This window comes from Nelumbo lutea, chromosome 3 (assembly GCF_056320005.1).
Source record: "Nelumbo lutea isolate HS-2025 chromosome 3, American lotus-T2T, whole genome shotgun sequence".
Lineage (NCBI taxonomy): Eukaryota > Viridiplantae > Streptophyta > Magnoliopsida > Proteales > Nelumbonaceae > Nelumbo > Nelumbo lutea.
Window position 1 is genome coordinate 1330148 of NC_142686.1, and position 12472 is coordinate 1342619.

At 36.8% G+C, this 12472-nt stretch overlaps 1 protein-coding gene across 3 annotated transcripts; it reads left to right on the top strand.

The window, feature by feature from the left end:
• The first annotated feature begins 369 nt into the window (after positions 1-369).
• Positions 370-10003, top strand: LOC148862303 (E3 ubiquitin-protein ligase At3g02290-like). Of its 3 annotated transcripts, none has more exons than XM_088981647.1 (5): positions 370-1094; positions 2312-2800; positions 7312-7753; positions 7961-8070; positions 9801-10003. In XM_088981647.1, the coding sequence occupies exons 2-5, from the start codon at positions 2681-2683 to the stop codon at positions 9825-9827; spliced, it is 699 nt and encodes a 232-aa protein (XP_088837773.1). In that variant the 5' UTR covers positions 370-1094; positions 2312-2680; the 3' UTR covers positions 9828-10003. The 3 variants fall into 3 exon arrangements, with proteins under 3 accessions (XP_088837773.1, XP_088837774.1, XP_088837775.1); XM_088981648.1 differs by having other exon boundaries at positions 933-1101; XM_088981649.1 differs by lacking the exons at positions 370-1094; positions 2312-2800 and adding an exon at positions 6901-7041.
• The last annotated feature ends 2469 nt before the right edge of the window (positions 10004-12472 follow it).

Below are 12472 nucleotides of genomic sequence, written 5' to 3' on the forward strand. Positions count from 1 at the left end.
GTTGATGAAGTTGGTAGAGGGTTAGAATCTCAGCTCAAAACGGTCTACTATACGAGGCAAATTTACTGTAGTGAATTGTTCTTATTATTTTTATGACAAATTTATCCATTGGTTATGTATACACGATGCAAAATTGAGGTGGTATGGGTTGCAAATATTATAGACTACATCACCGCCACAAAATCTGAAACAACCCAACTTGGAAGAATGATGGCTTGTTATATCAACTCCACCAAAAAGATATGGAAAAGATTGAAAATACGAAGAAAAGAGAGTAAAAGGTGCAATGAATTGCATTCCATTTCTCCACTTCTGCTCACTTGCTCAGAAAGATCAAAGGTTTAATTAATTGTTCTAGACACAGAAGCCTTTTTTTTTTTTTTTTTTTCTTTTCTTTTTGCTTGGGATTCACAATGGTTCCTGTTCTCCTTCCTCCGAAATTTATTTGGTGATTAAGTTTCACAGTCATAATCCCTTTGTGCCATTGCGTACAAGCAAAAATTTTATGATTAGGTTTCATTAATTGTTCAATTCAATTGATTTCCAATCGTGGTAAACATCGTTTAGATGTTTTTTTGAAGGCAATCATCGTTTAAATGTAATTTATTAGAAGAGAGAAAAACGAATTAATTTTAACCTGAAATTTTGGAATTGAAACTTTGGTTGGTTGCTAGAAATCACCCGAATTAGACAGTAGATTCTTGGTTTCTTACCAGACGGGGAAAGTAGAGCTTTCTGGAATTCATCCACTGATCCTGATCGGGACAAAGGTCCATAAATATGCAAACAGCACAACGGTGAGAGGTGGTATGGATTATGGAAATTAAACAAGGGACCTAATGGTAATAAACTTTCCGGGTTTCCACTGGTCTATTTTTTTCCAATTAAAATAATCAAAACAACGCGACACTCCACCAAATCCACGCTCAGTAAGTCAGTATTCCTTCTCCTCGGCTCCGGTTTCTCATTTTACCCCTTCTTCCCTTTCATCCAAGATAGTCTCCTCAAGCCAGAAACCCGATGTTTCTGGTGAGTGGTGACCTTATCTACCAGGCGCAGAACAGAGGAGCCCCCGCAGTTATTTGCATTCGCAGGTAAAATGTGAAGATCGAATCCCGTCTCACCAATCCGAAATCCATTTTGTTTTCACGCTTTTCGAGAATTTATTGTGTGCGGAATTTATAAAAATGCCCTAAAAAAAAATCCTTTGAATGGTTTTTTGGGGCATAGCCTCGAAATTTGATGCTTTCCAATGATATTATTCATGATCATCGTGATGGTTTCTAGGGCTTGATCTTGTTTTAGGCGGGCAAGCAGCTGTTGGAATGTGTGAATTGTAACGATTCATGTCGGATTACGAATATCTTTAGCTTTGGGTCTTCTGGATTTCGATTCCATGGTTGACAGATAATTGTTCATAGTTGTGCTTTTATCTAGAAGAATTTGTTCTAGTGCAGCATTATCGATTTTAATGGTAAAAAGCAACTCATCGGTTTTAGGTTTCTTGGTGGGTTATCTCGATATTTGTTCTTTCTGGTTGAGTTGGATGAGTTTATGCTGTATATCAACTTTGTGTGGATATTCATAATGTGTTTAGTTAACATAGAAAATCATGATAAACCAAACTTTTCTCTTCTTACCTGAATGCCGGTTTTTATAATTTGGACATGTACATAACGCAGAATGGATCCATCATCAAAATGATGGAAAATTTGGACATGTGTAACTTCATTTCTAATTTTAGTATCATGTTGGCGTTGGCGATGATTCCACTTAAATAATGCATTTCCATATTCAGGTGCACTAAAACTCTGCAAATTATGATCACTATTTAAATGAAGTCATTTATGGTTCACGCCCATTTATTTGTTTGTTTGTTTGTTTTGTTTTGTTTTGTTTTGTTTTTTTATATTTTTTATGAACGTTTTGCAATATATGATGCTCCTGCACCTATTAGTTAACTGATCTTACCAGTTTTTCCCCTGCTAATTTCTGGAATTCATGCAGGCATAACCACCATCCTTTAGGTTTATATTCTCATATTTTTTTAGTTTTTAAATATATGGTGGACAAAATATATTACTACCATCAATGTTGATATTCTGAATAATTATGCTACTTATGTTTTGCTTGATCTAGAAAATAGAATGAAGAAGTTACTTAGAAATGCATCTTGTTCCACTTAAGTTTGTGATATCTTGAGTTATGTATTATTACTTCTCATTAAGATGATTATTTCATCGCTCTAATTTTCCTTTGTAATCTAATATTAGTTTTATGAATTTCTTTTGTTTCCTGGTATGGATTGCAGGACACTTGTTTGAAGAATTGTATGGCAATCCATTGCATCACTAGTTATAGGACTGGCTGCGCGATTGATGCCATTACTTAATGGGAAGTATCTAAAGAGGTTTTATTTTTTGTCTAGCATAGTACATTGAGTTGGTCCCTTTGCATTTACAAATTCAGCTGAGGAGGCCTTGATATCACAGAATTTGAATGAATATACTGACCCCTCGCAACATTCCGTTTGCTGTTGATGAAGTTGAAATTTGGAAGTTACTTTCTCACCAATATCAAGAGCAGGCTGCATTCAGATCCCTAGTTTCCAGCACTGCTGAAGCATATTACTTATTCTTCTAATTGGCTGTGTTTTAGTTAAATTTTCTGGGCAGTAGGCATGGGTGCTTTCTGTTGCTGCCCATGCAGTGAGGAGTTCGAAGAGTATGCTCATCCAAGTAATTCCATATACAGGCATTGTATATGCGTGCGGTACTTCCTCCTCCAGCTATTCAGTGGGGTATGTGCTGTTAAAGAACTGATTGACATTTTCACCACCATGCTATTGATCCACCATATCTTGAATTGATTGCTTAACCAATTTCATTGACAGGCTAAATGATATAAAGAAAAGCCCTGTTTTGAAGTTTAATGTCATAATGATTGTTTAATGATATAGGACTGCAAGGAGAAAGTCTTACTATGGCACACATTGGTGGGTGAAGGAGGGAGGGGCGTTTTTGTAAAGGCCTAATACTATTCGAAAGGTTTGAGCTCATTTGTTGGCAGAGAAAAGAGAATAGGATTTGAGGATTTGAAAGAGGAGTGGGTCTGGGTCCTATGAGGTTCAAGAATGGGAGGAAATTCGCAGTTGTAGAGAAGAGAGAGGCCATTTGAGGGTGTGATCCTTCCTTTGTAGAAGAAGTGCAGTCTTGAGGCCATTCAAAGTTGGATGAGGTAGTTTGTGCGCAATCGGCAAGAGTGGAAGCTCTGTGGCAGGGTGAAAATGATTCGAATCAGAGTGGTGGATTGACTGCAGCTCCACCTTTGATCATCCCTGATGATAGTGGGGTGGCGTTTGTGTACAGCAGTGAATCTGTAGGTGTGGGGCTAGGAGTGAACATGTGAACTTGATTACCAGTGTAGCCGCAGTGGCTATTATGGAGAGGATCCGGTCTGGTTTGAAGGTTATTGATAATGCCACTCTGTTGAACATTGAGGTGAGCTCTATCCCTTTGTCTTCTTTGCCTGCAATGGGTGACTCTAATAAGGAAGAGGAGAGTAGGGGGACGGGGATTGGTAAAGAGGGAGGAATAGGAAGCAGATTAAAGAGAAAACGTTCTAGTGTGGGTGTCAGGATTGATCAACAACATCAGGTGTATAATAGGAAGAGGAGGATCTCAGTACAGAGAAGTGGAGGGGTTGGTGTTGAAGGGGGAGAAGTCATTGAATAGGGGGAGTTGAGGGAGGAAGACATGGGGGCAAGGAGGAGACATTGGACCCTAAGGGAGATGGATTGTCTAGGTAAGGAGAATATTGATGAGGGAAGGGTGGACATTCACCAACTAATTAAGAGACAGGTGGCAGTGGGAAAGTCTCTTGGTCTATTCCTCCTGGATGGGGAGAGGGTGGTTAAGAAAGCAATTGAACATTTTGAAAGGAGCAGAAGATAAGAAGACAAGCAAAAGAAAGTTCCTTGGGAGGGGGGTGAGGTGTTGGAGGAAGGATAAGGACAGGAAGAAGAGATTGTGGTGGACGAGTGAAGGAAATTGGTTCTAAGTTGAAGATGAGTGGGGGTGGGGGGAGTAAGTGGAGAACAAAGCTGTTGACATGGAATGATAGGGGGTTGAGTATGAAATTGTTGACATGGAATGATAGGAGGTTGAGAGAGGGAAGAAGAAGAACGTAATACCTTATCAACAATCAACTTGTAATACTTTTCTATTTTAACAAAAAAATTCCTTTTATATAAAAAACAATAATTACTTTTGTTCATCAAATCAACATTAGAATGTCTCAATTTAGAGACTCAATGTAGGGTTGAAATCTCCCTTTACAAACTCTAAATTTCTAATTTAGGCTCAAAAACTGACTAGAAACAACTCTTAAGTGCACTGCAACTAAGATGAATCCACATATATAACCCATAGGAATGCTCAAATATGGACTCAACTCAATGACTCTGAATAACAACTACGAATCCTATTACAGTAAATTAAATAAAAAACAACTCCAAATCACATATTCTTTCACATAGATAAACATAGAAGTCTCAGCCATTAATCAAATAAGTAAAAAATGACTCCATTATATACACCCAAAATAGACAGATCCATTCCATTTTGGGCTGACATCCTATTGCTAAAGTAGACGTAACTCTCTCAAACCTAGGGATAATCATTGAGCAGGCCCTTCCTATGTCAATCATTATTGATTGTTTTACAGCTATACAAACTAAAAACAATAATAGTCTTTATGGAAGGGGATTCTAGAGTAATTATTGACTGGCTACAAAATAATAGTGAGATGGCTGGCCAGGGAATTAAGAGAGGCTTTCACATGGATACAAAGATCGGCCGATAGTTTGGCTGATGCACTAGCAAAACAGATGCGACTAGAAACCAGCTGTATTGGGGGGATGTTATTAATCAGGATTTTGATTCTATTAAGTCAAAGTTTTGAAATTATTGGGTTCGGAGTTAGGCAACAAGGGCTACTTGCCTAAGTGCCACTGGGGGGGGTATGCCACATTGTCTTAACTCCTAGATTTCATCACAGATTGACACTAGGAATGAGTATTTGCCATTTGGCTGGGCCTTACAAGGTTGATGTTGGCCTGGACCAAGGCCCAAATTTGAGACTTCAAGCTCAGGCTGGGCCAAGACCCAAACTCAGCTCAAGGTTTTAGGCTTCAGTCCAGCCTGATCTCATACTTGGGTCTTGGGCTGGCTCAGGTTGGCCCAAAGCCCCAAACGCAGGGCACTGAAATATTTAGTATACCTTCAATATATATTTGTGTATATAAAAGCAACGAATATAATTTAATAAACGTTATAAACTTCTAGACAAATAGATTCAAAACCTGTACCTCTTGGACTTACTTTATGATTAATGCACACTGCACAGAGCATGGAACATACATTCATATTTCTATAAGTCAGATTGGGCTAAGGTTAATCTAGTGGTCCTAGTCCAAGCTCAAACTTAACTTTTGGCCTGTATTTTGGTCTAGTCCCTATCCTATCATACATCATGCTTGGACCATGCTGGGCTAGGCCATCTTAATGCTTGTCCATACTCAAAAATATGTTGGATTTACAATCTGTTGGTCTTACTGGATAGATAACTGAACTTTTGGTCCCTGGAAAATAGGCTAAAAGAAAAGAAAGAAACTTAAACCTTTAACTTTTCAAATTTCTAGACAATACTCAAAAAAGACACTTTAAATTCCCTGTGTACAGCTCCTAATTATACAAGTTTTTTTATGGGTTTAATGAAATTCTATACTTTTGCCTACCTTTTCTTTCATTTTTTTTTTGAATTGGTAGACACTTTTAACCCTATTCCTACAACACTAAAAACTAGAACTGACCTTAGAAAACTCAAATTGACTATAAGTTATCACCCAAAAATTACAAAATTGCTATTGGTGAAGGAATCTATAGAAATTAGATTTCTTCACACCTACACCATTTACATTTCTTGATCTTTATGTGCTTTGTGCATGTGCACCTGTTTTTTCTCTCTTTCTGTATATAATGTATTTATGCATGCATATTATAGGCACATTTATGTATGTGCCTCATAGTTGTGATTACATGACACATCGGATATATAACACAATTATTGACAAGCTCTATAAAAGTTAGAAACACAACACAAACACAAGGGTGGAACCATAAATTTTCTCTTAGGGGAGATATATGCACTGATTTGGATATTGTAATAAATATTTATTAGAAGGTGACAGCTAGCTTGCTGGTAAGCTAAGAACTGGGAGTGGATCCCACCTTCACCAGGGTTGGGGTGATTTTGGGGTTTGCAAGAAGGCTACCCACTTTTGTATAGCAAAGAAAAAGTAAATACTATGCAGTTGACACTTTCTGATTACATTGTCTACCATATCTCAAAATAAATTCCTTGACATATGAATAATCACCTGAATATTGTGGTAAATGAAAATCAAACGTTAGATTTTGTTTGTCCACTATGCCTTTTTGCTTATTTGTACGTATCTTTCTTTCTCTTATTTTTTACAATTCAAAATTTGAAATGGACTAAAAAAACTTCTAGTGAACAACGTGGAAATGTTTATAATAAAACAATTGAACAAGGCCTTTTTTGGATGGAAGTGGAAAACAAGATGGACCCATGGTTTAATGGATTCGAGTGATTAACCCCCTTGTCATTTTAAAATCAATACAATTGATGAAAAATGTGGTAAAGAGTCTGCTATTTTTATATTCCATGCAACCTACTTTTTGGAGCCAAGCAATGGAACCTAGAAAATAACATGCTTTGGGAATCTATTGCTATCTATATATAAATTCTGAGGGAGTAATCAATGTTCTTAAACTTTTTTAGGAAGGGGGAAAAACTGTGATGCTAATTTTGTTGCTTACTTTATATTTTTTTGATAGATATCACTGTTCATATTAAAGGTCTGGCAATGTTATTCTGACTATGGATTTCACCTTTGAATGCGTGCGTGTTCCTTGTCCAACTTGTGCTTCCCAGACTTTGTGCACCGAGTTGCAAGTTGTGAGTAAGAATGAGTTCAATTGTGAGAGTTGGGTCCACTGATCCTTCTCTCCAATTTTTATATTATTCTTGAAATGAAAAATACAAAGACATAAAAAGCCCTGTTTGTTAAATATTCTGACAAAAATACCACTAATTGTAAACAGATGACATTAACAACACCCATCATTTAATTATGTTATTTTATTTTCTATGATAGGTATAACATACATAATTATTTTATCTAGTGCTCTATTTTTCTCTTACCTGGCTTGCCTTTTTAATGTGCAGTACAATACATTGTTCCATAGACTTGAAGGGCGGCCAGTGGCATCATCGGTTCAAGGGGCTACTTCTTTGGCATCATCTGGGGTGGGCAGCCCATTACCTGACAGTCCATTGACCGACACGTACCATTCTGTTACCAGACCAGTATCTTATGATGCTGAACAAAGGTATGCTCGCTTGCAGCGTGATGGATTAGTATCGAGGCGTGAGAAGTCCATGTCCCATTTCCAGGAGGAATCACAGCCACTTGGAAGAAGCAGCAGTAGCAATGGTGTAGAACCAATGGGTGCAGGGAAGAAATGGGATGGAATTGAGTCTGAAGAAGAATGTAAGGTTGGCCGTACAGAGTCCTCCAAAAAGGTTTTTTCTACTAAAGGCTCACATGGACTAACCTATATGCTACCATCATCCGAGGATGAAGATGTCTGCCCTACATGTCTTGATGGTAATTTCATTTGTTTTTTTAATGCTTTGGATGTACTCTTATCTCATAACAATATTATGTTAATATAGCGATATTCTGATATGTGGGCCTCTTAACTTGTTGGATATGGATGCTTCATTGCACTTAAGTGGTTGTAGAGCTGGAAAATGCACCATATCTTTATATTTAATGTTTTTATTTTAACTATGACTCGTATCTTGTTTGCAGAATATACCCCTGAAAATCCCAAGATTGTGGCACGGTGCTCTCATCATTTTCACCTCGGCTGCATATATGAGTGGATGGAAAGAAGTGAAAATTGTCCACTCTGTGGCAAGGTACCTATCAGATTACTTTCCATTGTGTAATATAATTTCAAATTAGACATATTATTTGAAAAGAAGTTAGTTATAATTTTATAAAAATTAATTCTTTATTTTTGTTTCATATCTCATAAGATGCACAAGGATTTGAAGAGTTTATGCCAGTTTTATGTAGGTATGAAGCACTGTGTCTAGATGCCAGTGGTTTTGAGCTTGTTGAAAGGGCTATGCCTATTTAAACAAAATGTATGAAAATAAAGAAATACATGCATATCTAAAATATACAGTGGAGGTAAGGAAGAACTTGGAAAAAAACAGCCAAAATGGATTCTCCCTCCTTTTCCTGAAAGAACACAGAGTAGGGAGTCGATGTGTCCAGAGACAAGATATCACTCTTATTTTTTAGGCTCCTTTTGATTCTTCCATATGATTGTGTCAGGAGTAATGAATTTGATGGATAATTGAGTCAAAGTGTCCCTTTGATTGGCAGTTCTATCCAATGCTTCTATTCTGATTTATAGTGACAATATTTTCTCATCCAATATGCATGCCAGAGAACTTCAGGGGGCCATATCAGTGTTTTAAAAGCGCAAGGCGAAAAAAAGGCGGAGGGGTCAATTTGCACCTGAGGCGCAAGGCGCAAAATCATAAAAAAAGTGCTAAAAAATAAAAAAATGTCAGAAAATAAAAAAATTTAAAAAATACTAGACATAATATTAATAAAAAATATAAACTTAATTTTTAAAATAATGTTTTAAAAAACCTATTATCTAAAATTAAAATACATAAACATAAGATGTAATTGTGTAAAGCATATTCAAATGAGAATTTAAAAATAAAATCAAACATATAAAACATTTTCAAGCATTAAAACCTCTAATATCTTTTTTCACTCAAGTGCATTACTTCACGTAGCTAATGTAATGTAGAACATATTACATTCCTGATTCTACGAGCTGCCTTTGTGCCACACCCCTTGAGGCAAGCCTAAACAAGTCCACGTTAGGTAAAAAGCAATTAAATAGGCACTGGTATAAAGTATAAACATTTTTCAATCCTAAACAAGTTGTTTACCCAGTGAATGAACAACCTTTCTGGCATCATGTTGTTTACCCAATGTAAAATTATCCTTTTCTCACATTGGCATGGCTCAATATTGCGTTCTTAATTCGTTTACCCAAAAAAAGGTTCTTAATTCAATAGAAAGGAATTCTCATATTTGTTGAAACACTTTATTTTGTAAATAGGCACTGGGTGGGATAGGAATCTTGCACATGGTTGGTTAGTTGGTGACTGGGAAAGGTTCCATGTCTCTGCAACTATCTCTTTTCTCATGTAGCAACTTTAAGTTGAATTTCTTTTTTTTTTGGCTTTTTTATTTAATTTTTTCTCAAATACCAATGGAAGAATTTCAAACATATGGGGGAACTGGCTATATGATTCCTTGAATGGGCTAGTAGGGTACAATGTTTTGATATCAAGTGGGACTGATCAAATGGCCTCATGATTCCTCCACCGGGATAGGAGGGTAGTGCAATAAGGCATTTAGACAAATTTGTCTACAACTTTTAGGAAATAAGAGAAAGATACCAGGTTATTGGCTGCATATTTTCAACTTACAAGTTCATTGAATATGTGTTTGACAGTAGACGTGTTAGAGTCTTTTCATTTTGTTTCCTTTATAACTTGATGGCATATGACCTGAAATTCTTTTGTTTGTTATTTCATTGTTGCATGAACATCAGGAGATGGAATTCTGTGAAAGCCCATAAGATTTAGTTGGTCTTTGGTTTCAAAGTACCGGGAGAAAAAAAAGTTTATCTAGGAGAGTGTAAATAAAGTTCCTCGAGCTTGTTTGTGCGATTAATGCTATACATATGGATTGTAACCAGAGATTCATGAGCAACTCTTTTCTTGTTATTTGCTTGGTTGAATCATCTTTCTGATCCATATGACCGTTACTTTTCTTCCATTGTTGGAAAAACATGTTAGTTGGCAGCCTTCAAGAATTATTTAGCCAGGTTTCATTAATAATAGCACTATAATTAATCATACATGTAGGCTATCAACAAATCCTGATCAAATATGTCCATGGTACGTTAGTTATAATTCCTTTGCATTTATGGCAATTGGGGCTCGCAACTTGCCAAGTCTTTCCTTGCTCTCTCTCATATAAACATATCTTTGTTGGATTTATCACATGTAGAGTGTTTCTTTCGGTTCAGTTACTGATCGTATTCATATTTATATGGAACCCACAACAAACGTCTCACTTTAACCAACAGTTCTACGGCTAAAGGTTTTGAAGTTAGGAAGTTGATTGACAGTTTCGATTTTCCGTTATCCAGTTCCAGTTACAAGTACGTGTATATAGTTTTTGTTCAGCGAACCAACATCTCCAGTTTTCAGACTCAAAGGTGCCAGAACCTTCTCATTCCAAACAGGTTTAAAATGCTGAATTGCTGATTGTGGGTTACATACAAGGTACGAGCGCACTGCCCATTTCACCTAGGGCTGAACTGCAGCGGCTTCTGCCTTTCCGAGGTGGGGCCTACACGGATAGACTTTAAGCTATGTTTAGAGAAAAATCCCGAGAGCCCAAATCAGTTGTCGGCCTGTGTCTTTTTATTTATTTTTTAATTTCTTGGGCCGTCTCCTCAGAATGCTTATCGGGAGCGTTTCAAAGCAGTTAAAGTGGTTTAGCTGAAGCCTGAATGTTCAGCTTAGCCCTCCCAAACGGGGCATTAGACTGTGGGTGGTCGCCAGGTCACTTTCCTGTGCTGGTGTTTGCGTTTAATGCACTGCTTGCAGTATGACTTGCATTCTTGCAACATTTTTTTTATTCGTAAATAGGAGATCCAACGGTTGTTCCTCTTTTCCTCTCTCGGAGAAATACCTAATTCGAGGAAGGGCTCTAGGAGGTAGGAACTAGGGGTGTCAATTGGATTGGATTTGGTCCAATCCGATCCAGTCCAATGTGAGTCCATTACAAATAGACGAACGAGGTTCAATCCAATTCAATGAATATTTTGACCAGTCCAATTTAACGTCCGGACTGTTTAATCTGTTCAAATTTGTTTTAATTTAGATTGGTTTCAATCCAAACCCGGTCCATTGATACCCATATTTTTATCTTATATCAATGGACCAGATATTGACTAATCCAATCCAATATAAATTTATTATGGACGGACTAGGTCCAATCCAATTTAATGAGTATATTGGACCAGATTGGTCCAATCTGATATGTTTTGTTGGTCTGTATAATTTGTTTAAATTGATTTTGGACTGAATGGGGTCCAGTCCAAAACCGGTACATTGACACTGGTAGTAGGAACAATGGGGACAATTTTACTGGGCTACTGTAGCAATGGTATTGACTGTTTCTTTTGTTTTTTGATCAGTGAAAATGATTTTACTAAAAAAGAGAATATTAGTACAGAGAATGAGTAGCCTCGGCTACCCCAATGTCCAAAGACATTCCACCTAAAATTTGCTTTGTAAACTTACAACAGAGCCCAAAAACAATATTCCCTGTTAGCCCCTTGTTTTGCTAGTTGATCGGCAAAATCATTTGCTGCTCTTGGAGTCCACTGAAATAAAACCTGCATATCCTTTGTCGAGTGATTAATTTTCTTAATATCATTTCTGAATACCCATGGAGCCTTTCCATCCTCAATGGTATTGACTAATTGAGGAAATGGTCTATTTACCCTCCCTCAAGTATTGGTGATGATGGCTAATTAGGTAGCCAACGTCAAAAAAAATAAAAAAGGGAGTTTAGTCGTTAATGGTAAAAGTAAAACCAGAAGGATCAATTAGAACGTAATAATAATATGGTAGTAGGAACTTAAAGAGGAGGCAATAGTAATTGACAAAAAAGGGGGGGGGGGCTTTTTTGTATCCATTCCCTCGTAATTTACTAATCCCTATATTTTGCTCCCTATGTTTTCCGATTTTGCATTGATCCCTTCCCTCATATCTTACAGCTTGACTGCATTCATGCCCCTATCTATCGTTAAATAACAGTCTATTCTAAACCTTTATGACAAAATTACCTGTAAGTATCACTAAGATTCATTGTGTTTATTTATTTTTATTTAGAGAATTTGTTTTCATTTTGATATAAATGGCAAAGAAAACAAATGTTCCAACTCAAATATTTTAACCTGAAACCAATGGTGCCTCTAGTAGAAAACATAACCATGGACTAAAATGGAGGGACGAGATACCTACCTATCCTACTGGAATGAGGCAGATGGTGGTGGTCATTGTGGAGGCTCATGAGCAATTTCATAATTAAAAAAAAAAAAAAGAAAATTCATTGCCGATTCTGGAAGTATTTTAGTTCCTAGAGGATATTTCATATTTCACCTTGCCATGAAGAACCAGTTTTCTGATATTCACATTGGCATTT

Bases quoted from the DNA above. Each gene is read 5' to 3' on its own strand.
- LOC148862303 (XM_088981647.1), top strand. From the start codon at position 2,681: ATGGGTGCTTTCTGTTGCTGCCCATGCAGTGAGGAGTTCGAAGAGTAT. The intron at 2,801-7,311 runs GTATGTGCTGTT...TTTAATGTGCAG, and splicing joins TCCTCCAGCTATTCAGTGGG to TACAATACATTGTTCCATAG. The intron at 8,071-9,800 runs GTACCTATCAGA...CATGAACATCAG, and splicing joins ATTGTCCACTCTGTGGCAAG to GAGATGGAATTCTGTGAAAG.